Source organism: Hyla sarda, chromosome 5 (genome assembly GCF_029499605.1).
Source record: "Hyla sarda isolate aHylSar1 chromosome 5, aHylSar1.hap1, whole genome shotgun sequence".
Classification (NCBI taxonomy): Eukaryota; Metazoa; Chordata; class Amphibia; order Anura; family Hylidae; genus Hyla; species Hyla sarda.
Genome location: NC_079193.1, coordinates 160,229,566 through 160,252,603, shown reverse-complemented (window position 1 = coordinate 160,252,603; position 23,038 = coordinate 160,229,566). Strand labels below are relative to the sequence as shown.

The following is a 23,038-nucleotide window of genomic DNA, read 5'->3' as shown; positions in this document are numbered from 1 at the left end:
CTTGCCAAGTAATACCGAGATGGCATCGACTACAAATGTCACCTAAACCCTTCATTTTACAACACAGAACCAAAACACTGTTACCTGTAGATACCTGCAGATGGGTGATTTATTTGATGGACTTCATGTACAACATAACATTTGGTTGGCGCCATTAGATATAAAATAATAAAAAATGCAACATTTTGTTGAGTTGGTGGTGACTCAAACAATGTTGCCTAACTGAAACTTTGCAACTATAACACCATAAACAGCAAAATTGCTGTTCACTTTTAAAGGAGTTATCCAGGAATAGAAAAACACAGCTAATTTCTTTCAAAAACAGTTCCACGTCTGTCCCCAGGTTGGGTGTGGCTTTACAACTTGGCTCCATTCACTTCAATGGAATTGAGCTGCAGAACCACACCCAACCTGGAGACAGGCAGGGAGCGTTTTTTAATAGAAAATAGCTCTGTTTTTCTATTCCTGGATAACCCTGTTAAATGGTTCATTTCCATAATCACAATGGGATTCCATCAGGGTTTTTTCTTTCCACATGTCTTTGGTTCTTATGAATTAATTCCAATGAAGAAAAAGGCGTCCAGCATCCAGGTGAAATCCAACAGGGTATATCTTTATTGAGAATCTTGCATGTACACGTTAAAACACTGACGCGTTTCACGCTTTCGCGTGAAACGCGTCAGTTTGTTTTAACGTGAACATGCAAGATTCTCACTAAAGATATACCCTGTTGGATTTCACCTGGATGCTGGGCGCCTTTTTCTTCGTTGGATTTTGTGCTTGTGAAACCGGAGGCGGGTCCGGTGGGTCCTTGCACAGGTGTTAATCCTGATCTGGGTGAGCAGTCTTTATCTTTCACTTATGAATTAGTGCACTGACTGATTCCACCCCCTATTTCAATGACCTCAACGTGTCCCTCCAACCTTCCTGTTACTATTTCACTGCTCTTTCCACCTGTACCAGCTTCAGCATCATATGGCACCTTATGATAGAGAGTTCGTGAGAAAGGGCTCAACCATGCAGGAGATATACTGCCTCCGAACGCTTGTCTCATTCCTTCCCAACTACTAGTCTTCTCCCAAGTGGGATTCTCCTTCTTCAGTCGTTCAATTCCCTGAGGTGGTAAAGAAAGGTAGACAAAAGGAAACAGACCATCTTTAGACAGTAGGTAAATAAATAAGCAACCTTTATCACTATTGTTTTATAAGATAAGTGAACAGTAGTCTAGATTTATGTAGGGGCTGTCCTGAACTATAGGGAACAGATATTTCTAGAGCAAATGTAAGCAAACCTATAGCTTTTTAATTCCATCCAGGCATGTTTTTATGTATAGCCCATTGATCTGATGAAGTTATTTGTCCCTTAGAGTGTTATTTTGAGGACAAAAATAAAATTATTTCCACTATTAGAAGTCACATGGACACCAGTTCTTGTTCCTGCTGATCTTTGCACCCAAATCTGTTTCTTTTTAGTTTTCTACCATTTGGCTTCTACATGCACTTTATGGTCCAATATATTTTCCTCTTTGATGACCTTCCGTAAGATAGCTATATTAGGATGGGTTCACATCACGTTTTAGGCAATACGGGAGTGCCCGGTTTTAGCTCCCCTCAGCCGTATGCAGTTCTGTATTGCCTAAAACGTGATATGAACCCAGCCTAATATAGCTATCCATACCACGGTTTTAGGTCCAGTGGAAAAACTGCATATGGGGAAAAAAATTTGCCAACCAGAGTCAGCATTTCACTCCGGTCGGCTCATTGAAATACATTACATACGGGCCGCATGCGGCAGGGATACAAGAGCGCCCGGTTTTAGCTCCCCCCAGCCGTATGCGGTGCTGTATTGCCTAAAACGTGATGTGAACCCAGCCTCATCCTGAACAGAGTGTCTTTGACATGACATAAGGCAAGCATACTCCCTACGGGATATTCTGAACATGCTGTCAAGCTTTCTTATAAGCACTCTGCTCTATTTATTTTCAGCATACTTGCAAACATCATGTAGTCATACAGACTGAGGCTGGGTTCCCACTATGTTTTCCCCCATACGGGAGCGCATACCGCAGGGAGGAGCTAAAACCTTGCTCTCCCGTATGCCTTTCTATGCGCTCCCGTATGCAATTCATTTCAATGAGCCGACCACAGTGAAACGTTCGGTCTGGTCAACTCATTTTTGCGCCGCATGCGCTTTTACAACCGGACCTAAAACCGTGGTTGACCACGGTTTTAGGTGCGGGGGAAAATCGCATACGGCGCAAAAATTAGCCGACCGGACGTTTCACTGCGGTTGGCTCATTAAAATTAATTACATACGGGAGCGCATAGAAAGGCATACGGGAGAGGAAGGTTTTAGCTCCCCCCCCTGCCGTATGCGCTCCCGTATGGGAGAAAACGTGATGTGAACCAGCCCTGACACTGCAACCTCTCCAAACTATCAACCCTTTGACATGACCACCCATTTATCCTGACCAGATTTTGAGTGGATTGTTAGTCCACCATACATTATACATTTTGTTTTAAAAGGGGTACTCCACTGGCCAGCATTCCGAACATTGTGTACGAACTGCGGGGGTCGACCACGCCCCATCGTGACATCACGCCATGCCCCCTTAATGCAAGTCTATGGGAGGGGGCGTGACGCCCCTCCCATAGACTTGCATTGAGGGGGCGTGGCCGACCCCCGCAGCACACACACAGAATTCAGAACTAAATGTTTAGAACGCTGGCCAGTGGAGTACCCCTTTAAGAAGACCACTTTTTTATGCAATGGTGTCATCTCAAGAGGGTTCTCTATATCAATATCTCTGTAAGTAAATTAAACATTCAAACCAGTACCAAACATTGGCCCAGATTTATCAAACTGTGTGAGAGAAAAAGTGGAGTGATTCCCCCCCCCAGCAACCAATCACAACTCAGGTTTCACTTTACCAGAGCTTGTTTGCTGAGCTGTGATTGGCTGCTGTGGAAAAATCTCTCCATTTTTCCCTCACAGTTTGATAAATCTGGGCCATTATTTTCCATATTGGGTGTAAAAACTTCTCAAAAACTAACATGGGGCACTTACTCATTACTACATGGATAACATGCTGTTTATATATATGAGATTTAAGATCACTATATGCAACAGAAAAATGATAACAATATAACTCTTTAGAAAAATACCATCTGTTCCACATAAAAATCCTCTAAAATCTCCATAAAGTATGTAAATGAAAGTATAAAAGACTACTATTTGTATGATAAATTTGCTCCACCAATACTGTTACTTGAGATTCTTAACATCGGGGGCAGATGTTCCTCGTTTCGGTCCCCTAGTACATATTTACCACCTCGCAGGAGGAGGAAGTGGCGAGCACAGTTTTCAACTATGTTTGTGTTGCTTGACTGAGAAGAGTTGCTGCCATCCGGGACTACTGGTGCAGGCAGCATAGAGGTGGGCCTTATTACTATATGGGGACATAGAAAGGCCTAATACAACATGGGGGCACAGAGGAGCCTAACTAATATTTGGGGACACAATAAGAGGGCAGAGAGTGGACCCAATACTATATGGGGGCACAGAGAGGGCCTAGCTACTAGATTGAGGCACAGAAGCATGTCTACTATATGGGTATATAGAATGGCCTTAACTACTATATGAATGAACAGAGGTGGGCCAAACTACCATATACAGGCACATAGTGGGTACTATTAATGTGTGGGATAATACAGTTGAGGAGGAATGAGGTAATATGTATGGTGACAATAGGGTATCATTAGTAATAATGCTTTCAGTATACTGGATTTGGTTAGGAACAGTATGAAAGTAATATGAATGGTGATAATATTTCCTCCTTGTATACTTAAACGGGTGGGCCAGTGCTGTGTGCTTGTCTTCCAGGCTTAATTCTGCCAGCCAACCCCTGCCCTTCACCCAATGAAAATGGAAGAACACTTCATGAAAGAATTCTCTGTAGTGCCTTCAGTAAATGATACAGAACACACAAGGCATGCAGTTCTTTTCTAGAAAAAAAACCTTTTATTGCATTAACATTTCTGTTGTTTAGTATGGAAGCATATACTGTACAGAGCTAAATATGAGATGTAGCGTTCACATTATACCAGAAAACTAAAACATCATTTAGTCTGTCACAACCTACAGAATTGTTCCTAAAACATGGGAAGCCCGGTAATCAAGGCCTTTATAATGTCCAGCATGGAGTCCAGACCTTTACAATCTCTAAAAATCTCTAAAGTTTAAATAAACTGAAAATACATATGGTACAATTTATTGCCCAAAATTAATAAAAATATGCAGCAACATTTTATGAATGGAATGTGTTCTGAATGTACATGTCAATATTTATATATGTACACATGATATAAAAAATAAATGTAATGTATGTGCTGCAGTACAGAGACATGCTATCTTTCTGCACTCTGCTTCTATACTACCTATACTGATACATGGTGTGGTAAGGCTGTTAAAGGGGTATTCCAGGAAAAAAAACCTTTTTTTTTTTATATCTATATCAACTGGTTCCAGAAAGTTAAACAGATTTGTAAATTACTTCTATTAAAAAATCTTAATCCTTTCAGTACTTATGAGCTTCTGAAGTTAAGGTTGTTCTTTTCTGTCTAAGTGCTCTCTGATGACACGTGTCTCGGGAAACGCCCAGTTTAGAAGCAAATTCCCATAGCAAACCTCTTCTAAACTGGGCGTTTCCCGAGACACGTGTCATCAGAGAGCACTTAGACAGAAAAGAACAACCTAAACTTCAGAAGCTCATAAGTACTGAAAGGATTAAGATTTTTTAATAGAAGTAATTTACAAATTAACTTTCTGGAGCCAGTTGATATATATATTTAAAAAAAGTTTTTTCCTGGATAACCCCTTTAAGGACATAGGAAGCTTGAGAGCGTAAGTTGATAGAGGATCTAAAAGCAGGGCCAAACCCACTATAATCTGGTCTACCCAACCATATCACCATGTAAGTGAGCACTGCAATGTCTGTAATGTTATATTCTGTGTGAATAAATTATATTGAGTGAACCAGACAAAGGGGTATTCCAGGAAAAAACTTTATTTTTTTTATATATCAACTGGCTCCTAAAAGTTAAACAGATTTGTAAATTACTTCTATTAAAAAAATATTAATCCTTCCAGTACTTATCAGCTGCTGAAGTTGAGTTGTCTTTTTCTGTCTAAATGCTCTCTGATGACACCTGTCTCGGGAGCTGTCCAGAGTAGGAACAAATCCCCATAGCAAACCTCTTATGCTCCGGACAGTTCCTGAGACAGACAGAGGTGTCAGCAGAGAGCGCTGTTGTCAGACAGAAAAGAACAACTCAACTTCAGCAGCTGATAACTATTAGAAGGATTAAGATTTTTTTTAACAGAAGTAATTTACAAATCTGTTTAACTTTCTGGAGCCAGTTGATCTATAAAATTTTTTTCCTGGAATACCCCTTTAATTCTTTATATCACCTCTCTGTATTTGCACTAATATATGCAGTAAATATAATGATGACTTTTATATAGCATATATGCAACAGACTGCAGTTTTATTTTATTTTTTAATCTCTGCAGTCAACTAAAACAAGTTGTAGAGTCCACTGTTTATTGGACCAAGATTACACGATGGACTATAAATTTATCATAAGAATAGATAAATAATGGGTTAACACAACTCATCGAGGGACCACAGTATGAAATTGCTATATCTCCAATGATCAACTATTTAGTCCTCACGAATAACAGTAATCGAAGCCTTAAAGGGGTACTCCGCCCCTAGACATCTTATCCCCTATCCAAAGGATAGGGGATAAGATGTCAGATCGCCGGGGTCCCGCTGCTGGGGACCCCGGGGATCGCCGCTGCGGCACTGCGCTATCATTACTGCGCAGAGCGAGATCGCTCTGCAAGTAATGATGGGCAATACAGGGGCCGGAGCAGCGTGACGTAATGGCTTCGCCCCTCGTGATGTCACGGCCGCCCCATCAATACAAGTCTATGGGAAGGGGGCGTGGCGGTCGTCACGACCCCTGCCATAGACTTGCATTAAGGGGACGGGCCGTGATGTCATGACGGGCGGAGCCATGACGTCACGCTGCTCCGGCCCCTGTATCGCCCGTCATTACGCACAGAGCGAACTCTCTCTGTGCAGTAATGATGGTGGGGTGCCGCAGCGGCGATCCCCGGGGTCCCCAGCAGCGGGACCGCGGCGATCTAACATCTTATCCCCTATCCTTTTGATAGGGGATTAGATGCCAGGGGCAGAGTACCCCTTTAAATTCCTAGATAATAGTGTCCAATAAACACATGCCCCATGAGGTCAATGTATATAAAATATCAGGGTCCAGTTGGTCAAAGCCTAACATTTACATCTTTGGAAGTTTAGCTTCAAAGATTGGCAAAGTGGTGGCTGCGTGTAAAGGAAAAACAAATACATTATATTACATTTAAGAGAAAAACACAACACAAAACACTACAGGTAAATTGGAGAAGGATCATACAGATAAGAATCAAGAGGCACCCATCATTTATACAACCTAAGGGAGATATAAGATGCAATAGAAAATCTCCAATGTACATGACCAGAAAAACACAGAAATAAATGGATACAAAAAAGAAGCTTTTAATATTCTAAGGGAACAAGAATAACTTTCAGTAGTGTTCTGTCAGCTACTTTATTCGCTATTACACAGCTTGTAAAAGTGAATATGAAAGGGTAGAATACATAGTTGTGTGATCTCATAGTAAAGACCATATACCATGGTATCCAAAATAAAAGAAAACAGTGTGCTAATGCTAATGCAAAGGACATGCCATGCAATGTAATACAATACTAGCATGGAGGCATGGTATAAAGTATGACGTATAATCATTAATGGATTAGTACTAGCCATGGCATTCCCGCTCTGAATGTGTTACCTAAAGTGTACAATTCAGCTTTTATTCAATAAGAATATGTTTACACTGAGTTTCAAGGGAAATCTTCACCAGAAATATGTCCATTTCTGGCACTTATTTCCAATGTGAACATGGATTCATAGTGGATTTAGTCTCCGTAGAAATGGATAGATGAGCACATAAATCCACTATGAAAAGCAACATGTCACTACTATTTTTTTCCAATGACATCCTTTGAACACAAAAGTGGATTTTGTATTGAAGTCAATGATAAGCGGCTTAAAAAGGCAGATTGCACCAAGATTTTGTAGCAGGAGTACATGTGAAAATCTGCCTGAAAAACACAACAAAACAGTGTGAATATACCCTTATGAAGTATACAGTAGAAGAATAGAAGCTCACACTCACCGCTCTTGTAGAATATTTCATACGGTCATTCCGTTCTGGCAGGGAGACTTCATTGATGTGGGGTGCTCATAGGCAAACTGCCGTTTTCGCACAATAGGTATGTGCTTCTTCCGGCCTCTGAGGCCGGAAGAAGCACACACCTATTGTGCGAAATGGCTGTTTGCCTCTGAGCACCCCACATCAATGAAGTCTCCCTGCCAGAACGGAATGACCGTATGAAATATTCTACAAGAGCGGTGAGTGCGAGCTTCTATTCTTCTACTTATCTTGCATCCTGTCCAGCTATTTTTAGCTTAGCACCCCGCAGTAGTACTATATTCTAGTAAACTGTCTGCTGTTCTCTTAATTTCCATAAGCGTCTTTCCTATTCACACATATGGAACAGTCTGATTGTGCCCTCTGAATGTGTCTCTGTCTTTGGTTTCAATACCCTTATGAAGCTCTACATGTCTCTATTGTCTCAATTTTCAACATCCAGCCAACCCAGAGGTTCTCTGTAATTCTCTAAAGCTGAAACTGCCCATAATAATAAAGTGGCACTGTCATGAGCCATTTAGGAGTCAATATATTGAAAAATTACTGCGGTGCTGTAGTTATGGACAACCCAGGCTTCAATTGCAGCGTAGAAGAGGGCAGAGGATCTCCAGACTGGCACCATTCTGGTAAGCAGGGCTTCAAATAGGGGCATAAACTGAATTTTTATTGTATGCTTGAAGTTACAAAGAAAGACCTTCACATATCATCACATAAATTGACAGAACAGCCGATAGGGCTGATAGGGCTTGACAAATGTAGAATGTGAATCAAAAGACCCATAAGATAACCATTCTAGACTGATCGAGAAAGGCCGAGTTATAGTACCATTTTAACTTTATATTAACTTTTTGGAAGTTTTCCATCTATTCACATAAATCTTACTACCATGCTACACCTCATAAATGATATGAGGCTGAGGAGGTAAATGAGACATCAGAATGAAAGGCATTTTTCCAAGCTGTAAAGGTTGGGCTGTATGGGACCATAATATAACAATGTTGTGACATACTCATGTTCCTGCATCATCTGTTTGATCTATCGTCAGTGTCTGCAGAGAATCCTACATGATAACATGTTACCCTGGCAGAAAGGCATGCTTATTATTAGAGAGTGGCAGCAATCCAGCACACAAAGCACATGAACAGTGCAAAATTGATAAATGGAGTGCATTGAAAAGTTGGAGTTGACACTTAATATATGTCAAGCCCATACGACCTTGGTTTTAGAAGACTTCTCTCAGTCATGTAGCAGGGAGAAATAACAGCACCATTTCCTAACATTACCACTCTTTATATATGCCATACTTTGATTAAAAGTTAACACCTCATGTAATAGTTCTTAAAATAATACATTTTAAACTAATACCCTTGCTTCCCACAAGGTCAGGAGGACATTATGGAAAACCTTAAAGAAAGACATATATTCGGTAATGTCAGTAGTTTAAATGGAGCACTCTGCGATAAAAAAAATAAAAATAAAACTTAGAATTTGGCATTTAAACAAAAACAAACTGGACTTACCTACCGTCGCTCCTCTGGTATTGCGCTCCCATTCTCCCAAGCGATACTCTTTCTGCTTCTAGCGGTTGACACAAGATGTTCTGCCTCGGCTAGTGATTGGCTGAGTGGCAACGTGACGTATTGGGCCCCGGCACCAGGAAGAAAAACTGGGTCAGGGCGTAATGTATTACACTGCCACTCAGCCTACCACCGACTAAGGGGGGATATCACTGTGGCCAGAAATTATTTACACTACAGTGATGTGCCAACCACAAGAAGAAGCAAGAACACCGCAAAAGATGGGAGTGCGATACCGGAGGCACCAATGGTGCAACAGTGGGCAAGTCCAGTTTGTTTTTTTAAATGCTGCCATTCTGGGCAATTTTTATTTATTTATTTTTTATTCGGAAGTACCCTTGACGTCTTCCCTCAAGTGAATGAACATACAAATGATTACTCATATTTTTTTTTCTAGAAAACCGGCCTCTCAAAACCATAATATCACTACAAATAATAAAGTCTGTGATAAGAAATTTGTCTTCAGTTTTCAGCAGTGCAGGTTATCTGGGAGTTGCAAACATCACCTAATTCAAGTTATCCTCAGAAATGATGCATTCTTACGACCAGGCCCAAATAAACGTTAGTGGTTAGTTGGCACAGTCAGCTATGGCAAATGATGGCAGATAAAGTCAAGTCAGGTTGGTTAGCAGAGCTGGAAGTAATAAAAAGCCAAGGAGTGGCAATCATTGTGTTATTGTAAAGAAAGCAGAGAAACAAAAGGAAAAAATCATGACATAACGGTTCAAGAAAACAGGAGCAAACAGAACTGCTGCATGTTGGTGGCTTCTTCTCAGCAGTAACTCTTGGCCATTTCAAAAATAGAATTGTATTTTTATGAAACATTCAATGTCAAGCTAGTAAATGCAAGTAATGTGGCAACTTTCTGTGCAACACAGCTGGCACAGAATCCCTCAGACCACATACTGGTAAGGATCTGCTTTCCCATGGTCTGGTTTGGCGAGGGGGCTAAGCCATGCTATTGAGAACGGATGGCCAAATACTGCTTTCAGGTTCATCCATTTTGTTTTTTTAGCCCATCTTCTCTCTTCCTTTTTCAACTGTTCTATGCCCTGAAAACAGAAAGATCACAGACTTTCAGTAAAGATGGATGGCTGTGGCTCTATTTCACAGGACAATATAATGGTTACAGTGGAATCATGCTAGTCCTGTGAAAATGGGTCTAGGAGTGGGAGTCATTTGGAGCTCCAAACGAATGGGACAGAAAATGGATGTATTGTATCTAATCTCCCAAAAAAAAAAAAAAATCTGTATTTTCATAAAATATACAGCACAAAAATCTAAGCCACCAACACCAAAGAACAGTCACATAAACTTTTATTAGAGGATTATAAATATAGTTATAGCATAGTGCAGAGAAATGTTACAGAAAGAATCAGACAGAACATACTTATGTACGTATAAAAGCACTAAGGCCCTTACCAAAATCCTTTTGGTCCCTCCTGTCAACTTTTTTTTTGGAGAACTGGTTATGGAGGCAGTTTAGTGCCTGTACTTCACTTTACAGGAGAGCCCACAGGAACAAAAGAGATATAGTGCCCAGCTCCCTGCCCTACCATACAGGGCTAGTAGCCTACAATTCCATCAGTGACCCATTCAAGTCCGACTGGCAGCTCTTTATAGAGGATCAGGAGAGCAGTGTAAACATACTTTAGGTAATGGTAATGTGACAAAAAAAAATTCTACTTTTATTGCCCTCTTACACACACTGCACATTAAGGGGCCACATCTTTGGCACCTTCTATAGTAGGGCGCAAGACACTTAGGATGCGTTCACATGTGTATATTTTGCTGCAGATCGGTTTCAGCAGATTTCGCTGCCCATTGAAGTCGATAGGCAGAAAAATCTGCAAAAATATACACGTGTGAACATACCCTAAAACTGGGATTTCCATGCAACCTACAAGACCATTACCCCGGACATGCTAACACTGCTCCCTCTGTGCTCTTTACATGGCTGTCAGCAATTTTGAGGACAAATTATTTCAGTACATGTAAGGTTGGAGCCTGACAACTATCTTTAAACAATGACAACACATAGGCTGACCATTGCATAGAACTGTACAATATAATAGATCAACCAAGATCACTTCTAAGTAGCAGGAAACATACAATGTTGGTGTATAAAAGATAGCAATAGCCCCAAGTTAAAGGAAAAGTAGTACAGTAAAGACACAGAGCAAGGGGAAATCACTGCCATCATCTGTAATAGTTATGAAGCCAAAATAAGTGAAATATTAAACATTATCTAATACTTAAAATTATGTGCTTACTGAAGGAAGCAGGCAAAAGGAGTTTCATGGCATCTCCACATGCTAGAACCGAATGTAAGTAATATTCTTTAGGCAGTGAGAGCAACCCCTTTATTTGCAAGTAGCTTTACGAAGAATTGGAGACCAGTTTGTTACCTTATAAGTAAGAAGCTAGAGGCTGAGAGATTAATCGATCTCCTTGCAAGTGATATGTAGATCGCTGGGATAATGGCTCATATCATTATATGGTGTGAGAATCATGGCTCATCTTTGTGAGTAATATTATAGGGTATAGGTAATTGTGGGGACTGGTGTCAAAAATGTAGGAAACATACTGGAACAATGAATGCAAGTACCATCACGTGGATGATTTCACTTACTGGTAGAGTGTGGTCCAAACCCCTCCAATAGCTTTACTCCAATACCAGGGCCCATATACATTAGATACAAATCAGATAGAAACTGATGGTATTGGCTGACTTACTTATGTGTATGAGCAGGTCGCAAGTCTGCCCTGGTGGCAGATAATTCTGGCAGTGCCACTTTCAGCAAGTCAGGCAGTGCCACTAATTTACCCTAATTCCCCCATATGCAAGGGGGAATTAGGGTAAATTAGTTGTTAGCCAGCATCTAAAGTGTATGGGCCTTAAGATAGAAAGAAAACACTTAGGCTATGTTTCACTCTGCTTTTTGAGCTTCATTTTGGTAATTTTTAACCAAACCAAGAACTGGAACTGACAAAGAGAAAAATTATAATGGAAAGATTTGCATTTTTTTTGTGCTTTGGACCCACTCCTGGTTTTGGTATAAACACTGACCAAAATGAGGAGCCAAAAACGGCTCACAAACTGCATAGGAACATAGTCTATAATCACATGTGGCAAATTTGTTGCAGACATTTCTGCATCTGTCCTGTTAGTCTAAAATATTTAGATGAATGGAACTGATTTTTAGTCTTGAATTTCTGCCACTTTTAGGCTATGTTCACACAGCAGAATTTCTGCATGGAATTCTGCACGAAAAATCTGCAGTAAATTCTGCAGTAATTAAATGTCCATTCACTTCAATGAAATTCTTGCAGCGGAAATTCTGCTGTGTGAATGGGACGGCAGAAACCCATTGAAGTGTATTAGCTATAAATTCACACAGAATTTCCAAGTAGAATTTAAAGCAGAAATTCTGGCATGTGAACATAGCCTTAGGCCATGTTCACACGGCAGAATGTCCACACGGAAAATCTCTGTGTGGATATTCTGTACAGTGTGGGGAGCCGGCAAAATCTACCGGTGCTAGGACCGCACAGAATGCGCCGTCTCATAAACTGTTATGCATTCCGTGCTGAATCCACACAAAGAATTATCGCGTTCATTCTTTGTGCGAACACAGAAAAGTTGATTTTTTTATGCTTACTGTAAAATCTCTTTCTCGGAGGATCCATTGGGGGACACAGAGACCATGGGTATATTTTGCTGCCACTAGGAGGCTGACACTAGGCATACAAAAAGAAAATTGTCCCCTCCTGGCAGGATATACCCCGCCTACTGACCCTGAGCTAATCAGTTTAGTTCCAAAGCAGGAGAGAACCAACAGAGAAAGAAACCAGCAGGTGTCCAAGGGAACCAGACAAAAATAAGGAACCCGGGGTGGGAAAAATACCCAACTCAGAATCAGGCAGAAGACTGAGCCACTGCCGCCTGCAACACTTTGCGAACCAAACCAGCGTCAGCGGACGCAAAGGTGTGCACCTGGTATAATTTTGTGAAAGTGTGCAAGGACGACCAGGTGGCCGCTTAACAGAGTTGCAAGGCCGAAGCTCTATTGCGGAGCACCAAAGAAGCCCCAACTGAACACGTGGAATGCGCAGTCACCCGAAAAGATGGGACTTTCCCTTTACGATGGTACGATACCGAGATTGCAGAACTATCCACAGCGAAATGGTCGCCTTGGAAGCCAGAATTCCCTTGCGACCATCCTCCGGAATCACAAAGAAGGTGTCACCCTGACGAAAGGAGGAGGTGATGGAAAGATAGATCCGGACTGCTTGAACAACGTCCAGACTATGTAGGGAATGCTCCTTAGCGTTGGATAGAGCCAGACAAAATGAAAGAAGAACAATCTCCTCGTTCATGTGAAAGAGGAAACCACCTTGGGCAAGAAGGAGGGAGGTGGCCGAAAAACCACCTTGTCCTGATGAAGGACCAAGAAGGGAGAGCGACAAGAGAGAGCTGCCAGCTCGGAGATCCTTCTAATGGAGGTAATCGCGATGAGGAAGGCGACCTTCCACAAAAAGATACAAAGAGAGGCGTCCTGGAGAGGTTCAAACTGAGCCTCTCTCAAAGCGCTAAGCACCAGGGTGAGATCCTAAGGAGGAGTAGGAGACGGCGCTGAAAGGCGGCGCTGCACGGGCTACGCCCTGCAGGAAGGTGCGAACGTGAGAATTGGAAGCCAACAACCACTGAAACAAAATAGAAAGAGCTGACACTTGACCTTTAAGAGAGCTGAGTGCCAAGCGCTGATCCAGACGGGATTGCAAAAAAAACAAGAAAGAGAAAACAAGCGGGGAGAAGGCAAATTTCAACAAGTTCTCGATCTTCTTGTCCACATGATCCTTAAGGGATGCTACGTCCGCCAGAGGCAGGGTAGTAGATTTAGACAGACGAGAAACTGGAGGATCAACTGCCGGTGGTGCCGTCCACTTTTAAACCAAATCCGGTGGAAAGCGAAACGGAGCTTGAATCTTCTTAGTTCCCTGGAATCGTTTGTCCAGATGCTTCCAAGCCTCGTCTAAAAAGGCGTGAAATTCAGCATGAGAACTGAAAGCCTTGGCAGAATGCCGAGAGCGGCAAAAAGAAACTTCCGGAACATTATCCGAAGTTCTTGGGTCCTCCAGATGAAACGTGTCCCTGATGACTGATACCAACCTGTCCACCATATCAGACACGGCAGAGTGGTCCTCATGTTCTGAGGTAGATTCCGACCCGTCATCCGCTACTTCCCCTGGAGAGTGGGAGCGTGCGGTGGTAGCCTTAAACTGAGGTGTGTTAGACCTAGAACAAGGAGTCGGGGACCTGGGATGGTCACCGAGGGAGTGGCCCCTAGAGAGGGGGCACTGCCGGTGAGCTGGGGAGGAGGAGTGAGATCTATGGGAAGAATGTCTATCCCGAGTACGCGACTCTGGAGAAGAGCCTGACAAAATTACTATAGGGGGCTTGTAAGAGCGCTGGAAGTGGGGGTCAGGAGAGACTGAGCGGGACTCCCTGGGGGTCGTGCACAGGGAAGACCGCTCCAAAGCAGATGAAATTGATCTGGAGACCCTAGCCAGGTCGGAGATCGACTGAGAAAGGGAAGAAACCCACTCTGGGGGAGGAGCGGACACCGCACAGTCCAGGGGGACATCCTGAGAGACAGACACAGGAGGGATGGTGCGTGTGGTGGAGCAGGCAGAACAGGTGGATTCAGTGGAACCACCGGGCATTTTGGTCTTGCAGCCCACGCAACAGTAGTAGGTGACGAAGGCTGTGGTCGTCTGTCTGGGGGGGAGGTTCGGGTCTGGGGGCGGACATAAGTGCTAGTAAGGAAGCTGTCAGCAAATAAATTGGAGCAATCTCACCCAGGTCCTGTGTCCCGTAGCTGGAGCTGAGAAGCAGGCTGTAGCTATCCTGTGTCCAGAGATGAAGAGGCAGACAGCCACTGAGGTGAAATGGCCCTCAGAGCAGGAAGAAGTGAAGCAGGCTGCACTGACCAGGGGGATGAACTCCGCACCAAGATGGACCCCATTGGAAGAGGAGAGGGAGGAGTACCGAAGCTGACCCCCCCCAAAGCGCGCGCACCGAGATGATAGGAGAATCAGTGACCCCTGGTGCGTGTGCTGATAGACTATTAGCCGGAAGCAGGAGGAAGCCGGGAGCCCCGCCAGCGCGCCCGATGCAAACAGTTGGCAGAGTTAAGTGCCGGACCAGGCCGCAAGGCCTTAATTAACTTCCTGCCCGCCGCGCGACCTGCCCGAGAAGCGGGCGTAAATGAATGTAAATTGTTCGGCGTGCCGGAACAGAATAAAAGGGAGTAAGCAGTGTCGGAGATAGTGAAGGGGAGGATAGCTCCCCGCAGTCCCTGGATAGCTGCCATGCAGTCCCTGGAGTCCCAACACTGCAATAAAAAGACCGGAGCCCGTATTCCTGCCCCATATACATAATAAAAATGAATAAAATATGAATGAAAAATCCCCCTGGGGCCCCAGGTATAAGGGGCCCCCTAAAGTAAGGAAGGAAAAAGAAGGGGGAGAGAAGGGGGGGGGGAAATATACTCAAAGTGCAGCACATACTCACCTAAGATGTCTTCAGCCAGCTATTTGTCACCTGTGTCACGTCAGGCTGAGACGGCGGGACGAGCAGGGAGGGTAGGGGGACCCGGAACCAAGGTGCAACCCCAGGCTCTGGCTGCTGGCGGGAAGGGGTTAACGGTGCAAACTCTATGCCCCGTGCCCCTTAGCCGCATATTGGGGAACAGGTAGCGCCATGCTCCTGAACCCCCACCTAAAAAACGAGAAATAAAAAGGTGAAAATAACCTACAACAGGCCCTAGCTATCAAATAAAAAAAGAAGACCAGGTCTGGAGAAGTCCAGACCTGTGTCTGCCTACTACTGACACTAAGCTAAAACTGATTAGCTCAGGGTCAGTAGGTGGTGTATATCCTGGCAGGAGGGTCGGACTTTCTTTTTGTATGCCTAGTGTCAGCCTCCTAGTGGCAGCATGGTCTCTGTGTCCCCCAATGGAGCCGACCGAGAAAAAGGAATTTGTGTCGAAAACATCTGTCATGGAAATTCCGCCATGTGCACAGAGCAGCAGAATCCCGTTGAATTGCTGCAGTGGAAATTCCGTGCGGGCATTCCGACCGGAAGTCCCCACGGAATGTCCGCCGTGTGAATGCGGCCTTAGGGTACGTAACAATTTCGTTTAGATCAATGTGTTTAAAATCATTTTCAGAAAATCTGAACATACCCTTGTTAGCAGCTGAAGAATCAAACTCTTGGTGCCGAGCTGCAGCAGCATGTCACCTCCCTTCTTCACTCTGCCCTGACTGATTGCCATACAGGGCTGGTAGCGGAATCCTGTACATCAATCAGTTACTAACAAAACAGGCACTTTAAGGCTGCATTTCCCTGCAGTATTTAATCCAAAGCCAGAAGTGGATCAAGCAGAAAAAAAAAAAAGTATAAAGTCCTTCCTTCATATTTCCCATTCCTTTTGAATACACTTCTGGCTCAAAAACTGCAATTGCACAAAAAAAAACCTGCCAAGTGGAAACGCAGTCTTTATATCTTTATAAACATTGATAGGCAAAACTATCCTCCTAGCACCTATCTGCCAGGATCGAAGCACTGTACCTGAAGCAGACAGATTCTCATTTAAAAAATTTTGCACCTAAAAAAATATTTCAGTGAAAGATTCCACTAAGCACCTCCAATATGAGCAAAGAAGTAAAGAACAGTGACTTACCGTTTCATCAGTACAGATTGAGTGTACTTGTGTGCCAAACATTACAGAGGTGAAGATGAGGAAGAGTAGACCCTCAAAACATAGCAGAATGAGGAGGATGACTGTGGTTGGCGGAGAGAAGGAGCTACACTCTAAAGGAACAAGAATAAGTAGAGATTAGAGGATGTGTAGTCAGTCAAGTGTGAGCTTGTCCGGGTACAAGGAGCAGGTTTTACCAGTTTTCATACTATGGTATGGGATATTTTACTTATCGACCTCTTTGTAGGATTATCCAGCAGCTGAAATCCTCACAGGATTTAACAAACTTATTTCAATGAATACAATTAATGATAAAACATGTAAAATAAAAACCTATTTTAAAGCGAGAATCCTATCAGAAACAGCAGGGTTCATTTTTATTCTTTATCTCACTACCTGCACTCCCTTAAGAAGTGATTTCATTCAGTAACCTACATAACAGGAGAGACCTGCTGATAATACTGTTATCACCTGTTAGTATGTAGTAAAGCGTTTCCCAACCAGGGTGCCTCCAGGTGCTGCAAAACTACAACTCCCAGAATGCCTGGACAGCCGAAGGCTGTCCAGGCATGCTGGGAGTTGTAGTTTTGAAACATCTGGAGGCACCATGGTTGGGAAACACTGATGTAATAGTAGGGATCTGGGCTCTGAAGTAACTTTGTATGTGTCAGAAGGGATTCACCCACATAAGAATTTCTGATGTTGATATTTGGTCCAGCAAATGGTTTTAGATAGAGCTCTCCCCTAAAGATCTGTTCAACTTTTTTCCTTAAATGCCTTAAAAAAGCTTTTAGAAAGCGGAAAAAATGTAAAATGCAGTTGCCAAAAAGCACTGCAGAAGGAATAGGATAAAGCGAAACTGTCACCTCTGTACAGGTAGGGAGGTGCAGTTAACTGCCCCTCCCTACCTGTACGGAGGTGACAGTTTCGCTTTAAATACCGGCAGAATATACAAATAGCTGATTTTACATGTTAAAATAAATTAATATACTGCATATAAAAACATTTCTGAAAATGTTTTCCGAGCCATTAATAAATTATCTGTAACCAGCCTCTGAGTACAATAAACCTTCAGCAAACAATGGCAGTACTTTGTGCACTGCATATGTAACAATAATATATTACTGTAGTCATAATAGTAATATACGGTAACTTCAGCTCCTCTTTTTATTTTCATATCCAATCAACTCTAAAAAGTGCACTATATTGGAGTTTTTCTATAAAAAAAAAAACATATGAAGAACACACATCAAAGATACAATGTCAGGCTGCATTCACACTACGTTTTTGCAATACAGTTCCCGCATCAGGTTTTTGATGAAAAACTGATTCCTCAAAACCGGACCAAACTGTATCAAAACGTGTGTAGAAATTTTGACCCATATACGGTTTAAAGACTGGTGTCCGGTTGCATCCGTTTTTTAAGAAAAAAAAGTATAGGTTTTTAACTTTCCACTACATTATGAATAAAGTTTCACTTGTTTGATTGAAATTTAAAGACAAAAAAAAAACTGTGCAAAGTCAAAAACCATATGGTGAAAACCGGATGGAACCGTACACACATACAGTTCTGTACGGTTCCCATTGACTCCCATGTTTAAAAAAAAAACCTATATGGTTTAATACAGTTTTTCACCCAGACCAAAAACCATGGTAGGCTACAGTTTTGGGTACGGGAAAAAAACTGACAAAACCTTACAGGATGCAAAACAGACACAACCTGATGCATCGTTTGGCATACGGTTTTCAATACAGTTCCGTACGGTTTTCACATTGAAAACATATACGGGAACTGTACTGCAAAAACGTGGTGTAAATGCCCCCTAACACAGGTAACAGTATAGCTGGGGTGCTTTACACTGATAATACCAAGTTTGCAAACACCATAAATGCTAAACACTCACTTGTCCAGTCTTCTTCAAAACAGTACAGGAAATGAAACCCTACCATGATGAGGGCATGCAGGGAAATCAGGGCTATATACATCTGAAAAGAACAAAGAACAAAGTCTGTTTTCAGGTAAATGAAAATAACATCAGTCAAAAAGAAAAAAAAAATTGGTATAAGATTTTTTTTTTTCCAGGAAAAGTCTAAGGGGGAGATTAATCAATCAGCTTGAAACCCTAATTGTCTGTTTTTTTTTTTTACCACAGCAACCAATCACAGCTCAGCTTTCATACCTAACAAGCTCTTGTAAAGTGAAAGTTGAGCTTTGATTGGTTGCTATGGGAAAAACCCAGACAAAAGGGTTCAGGCTGATTGATACATATTTTCCTAAATGTTTAAAGGAGTTTAAAGGGGTCCTCCGGTGGAATTTTTTTTTTATATCAACTGGTGCCAGAAAGTTAAACAGATTTGTAAATTACTTATATTTAAAAATCTTTACACTTCCAGTACTTTTTAGCAGCTGTATGCTACAGAGGAAATTCTTTTCTTTATGAATTTCTTGTTTGTCTTGTCCACAGAGCTCTCTGCTGAATCCTGATGTCCGTATCAGGAGCTGTTCAGAGCAGGAGAAAATCCCCATAGCAAACCTATGCTGCTCTGGATAGTTCCTGACATGGACAGAGGTCTCAGCAGAGAGCACTGTGGACAAGACAAAAAAGAGGTTCAAAAAGAAAATAATTTTTTCTGTAGCATACAGCTGCTAAAAAGTATTGGAAGGGTAAAGATTTTTTAATAGAAGTAATTTTCAAATCTGATTAACTTTCTGGCACCATTTCATTTAAAAAAAAAAAAAAAAAAGTTTTCCACCGGAGTACCCCTTTAAAGTGTGTACAAATCTAAGGAAACCTGCATACACTATTCATGATAACATAAGGAAAATCGGCATCATATTACATTCCGGATTTTAAATACGCAGCACGTCAACTGTTGTGTTGTAGCTGCTGCAGATTTATTGCAGAATTTTCCTGATGGATTTAATAGGGAAGTCAAAATCCACAGTGAAAACCTGCAGGGATTGCAAATGATCCGGAGCAAACTCCAAAACTGCAGATTTTTAAATACATGACCCAGATTTATAATTCAACTTGAAGACAAAAACTGTCCAATTTCCCACAACAACCAATCACAGTCCAGGTTTCAATTCTCAGATTACGCTGGTGAAATAAAAGCTGAGCTGTGACATTTGCGATGTGGCAAAAACATGCAGTAGTGTTGTAATGATCTCCAACAACATTATCGCTGCACGTGAATATACCCAAACAGTCAATATACTGAAATATTACAACAAGCTTTATGTGGTGAACATGTATAGAGCCCCAAAGTCTGATATCAATTCAGCATGTAAGGTCAGATACTTACAGTGAACAAAACAAAGAATTTCTGGTTGTTTTCTCCCACACAATTATTTACCCATGGACAATGGTGATCCATCTTCCTAATGCATCTTTTACATACACTAGAAGAAGATAAGGAAACAATGAACCATCAATATCTCAGTAAAAAGTATTTAGAGACCAGAAAGCTTTACCTATGGTTAAAGGGTACCTTTCATCAAAAAAACTTTTGATATATTATAGATTAATGTATGCAGAATAACTTTCCAATAGCATGCTATTAAAAAATATGCTTCTTTGTATTTAATTTTTCACTTTGAAAAAATGACCACTAGGGGTCTCCCTACCAGTCCTTTTTTATAGAGTTCAGACTCATGCTGGAGTCCTAAATCTCAGACTGCAGCAAGGACACCGACAAACTCAGCACTTCTCCCTGCCAGGGAGTTTGTCTGTGTCCCAGCTGCAGTCTGATCAATGCTATGCTATGGCATAGCATTGAACAGTGTATGTACTCAAAGGATTGCAAGTAATAGTCCCCTATAGGGGTAAAAAAAAAAAAAAAAAGTGTAAAAATTGTAAAAAAATTAAAAAAGGGAATAAATGTGATTTAACTACTTCCTAAATAAAAGTTTGAATCACCCCCCATTTTCCCATTAAAAAAAATAAATAAATAAATTTAAACAAAACAGTTATAGGGGTCAGAAGAGGAAAATTTTAAACGTATACATTTTGGTGCATGTAGTTATAATTTAAGTGGTAAAATAAAGAAAACATATATAAATTGGGTATCATTGTAACCGTATGGACCGACAGAATAAATATATGGTGTCATTTTTACCGAAAAGTGCACTGCCTAGAATCAAAAGCCCCAAAAATTTACAAAATTGAATTTTTTTTCCAATTTTACCCCACAAATATTTTTTCTGGGTTCGTCATAAATTTTGTGGTGAACTGATTGATGTCATTACAAAGCACAATTGGTAGTGTAAAAATAGTAAAAAAAATAAAAAGTGAATAAATGTGATTTAACTCCTTCCTAAATAAAAGTTTGAATCACCCCCCATTTTCCCATTTAAAAGAAAAATTTAAAATTTAAACAAAACAGTTATAGGGGTCAGAAGAGGAAAATTTTAAACGTATAAATTTTGGTGCATGTAGTTATAATTTAAGTAGTAAAATAAAGAAAACATTATATAAATTGGGTATCATTGTAACCGTATGGACAGACAGAATAAATATATGGTGTCATTTTTACCGAAAAGTGCATTGCCTAGAATCAAAAGCCCCAAAAATTTATAAAATGGATTTTTTTTTCCAATTTTACCCCACAAATATTTTTTCCTGGGTTCGTCATAAATTTTGTGGTGAGAGGATTGATGTCATTACAAAGCACAATTGGTGGTGCAAAAATAAGCTCTCATATGTCTGTAGGTGCAAAATTGAAAGTGTTATGATTTTTAGAAAGTGATGAGGAAAAAACGAAAGTGCAAAAACGGAAAAACCTGTGGTCCTTAAGGGGTTAAAGAGTACCTCTCACATGATCTTGTTAAATTTTATAATCCTCCCAGTTCACTGCCCCCATCATGATAAACCACCACCTGCCTTTATTTTTATAATTTTTTTAGTTTTCTACCTTGATATTGCTCCGTATTTTCTGCTCAGTCTGAGTCACAATGTGCGAAGGGATGTTCCCCAGCAGGTGTGACATCATCTGGAGCTATACGGGGAAGAACTTCCTCCCTCACTTTGCTGCACACACAGACCAGAGCAGTTCAGTGTGAGATGAGCTATGATTGGCTAAAGCTGCACAACTTCCATCCCCCCAGCACTCCAGACTGCATTTCCTGATTTTGGACTTCTGGCAGGCCAGCAGGAGTCCAGAGTCTGTGCAAGAGATTGGGGGAATGCTTTGGACAAGTAGGGAGAAACCTAGTAGCATCTTTTTTAAACACAAATAAAACATAGAAAATGTCTTTTTTTTTTTTTACAAAGTATATTAGAAAGATTTTTTGTGCAATAGCAAAAATGAGTTTTAATGAGAGTGCCCATTTAATTGTGTATATAGGCATCTTGAGAACTGTCCCTTCTAAACTCAATAGCACTGGTATCTACTATTAAATTTGTCTCGATATTCAGGGGTTCCAGTAATACTGCCCACAACTGTGTATTGCAAGGATTCTAAGTACACTGTGTAAAATATCCCCCCAAACACAAGCGCTTAGTAAAACTACTTGGATATAAATAAACTCATGTGTTTGAAAAGGAACTAGATTTTGATAAAATGTGACTTACCTGTGGTTGGGTATAAACTAGACCTGTCAGCACCTTTTCCGTGCTCACATGACTTTATCAAGCCTATAAATGTGGCTTTGATGCTTAAAAAGGTCAATTTTATTACCTGTTTCTTGTCCACAACGGCAAGACAAGACAAAACTAGAAAACCTAATAAATCGAGTAAACTTAGCACATTTTGAAACTGTCTAGTTTAAGCTGGTATGGTTTAAGAATTCGATAGTGGTAGTTAATTGCTTTTTTATACTAAACAATCAAGAATGCCAATAAAGTTGACCAAAACTGCACATACAAATATATAAACTATTCATGTATATCCGGCTTTAAAAGGCCATACGTCCTAAAAAAATAAAGCCAGAGTGATGTGGCCCTACTGTTGACCCTAGGGGTTATTCCCATGCAATTACGATCTAAGAAGAATGAGTAGCATAAAAGATTAAGAACAACTTAGATTCAATGACAGACTTAGCAATGACAGGAAACAAGATAAAACAGCTTTTGTAGCTTTCATTGTGAAGCCTAAAACGATATTCTGTGCCGCACCTAAAATAATCGATCAATAAACAAAAGCCTGTTGTCTTCCATGTTGCCTCTTGGTAATATCTTAATACTTCAGCTCTATTATTCAGCAAGGTTATATCTGCCTCCAATGGTTCAATTTGGTTAATCCTTGTAAATAAATGGTAAACTCTGCTTATTCTCTCCACAAATGGAAATGGATGACATAGTGCTATAATCTATTCCCTCAATTAACGTGGATCTATCACAAAAATATTTAAAGGGA

General features: G+C 41.1%; 1 protein-coding gene across 3 annotated transcripts in view; it reads right to left on the bottom strand.

Moving 5' to 3' along the window:
* Positions 1 to 737: 737 nt before the first annotated feature.
* The window catches only part of ZDHHC3 (zinc finger DHHC-type palmitoyltransferase 3), a 64,794-nt gene continuing 42,493 nt past the window's right edge, over positions 738 to 23,038 (bottom strand). For 2 of the 3 annotated variants that reach the window (XM_056520573.1, XM_056520574.1), the window contains exons 4-7: positions 19,988 to 20,084; positions 18,586 to 18,667; positions 16,664 to 16,794; positions 738 to 1,114 (exon numbers count right to left, since the gene is read on the bottom strand). In XM_056520573.1, coding sequence (XP_056376548.1) covers positions 860 to 1,114; positions 16,664 to 16,794; positions 18,586 to 18,667; positions 19,988 to 20,084 — 565 coding nt within the window. In that variant the 3' untranslated portion in view covers positions 738 to 859. Of the gene's footprint in view, positions 1,115 to 7,525; positions 9,968 to 16,663; positions 16,795 to 18,585; positions 18,668 to 19,987; positions 20,085 to 23,038 lie in introns of those variants that run through there. The other variant, XM_056520575.1, reaches the window with a different exon arrangement.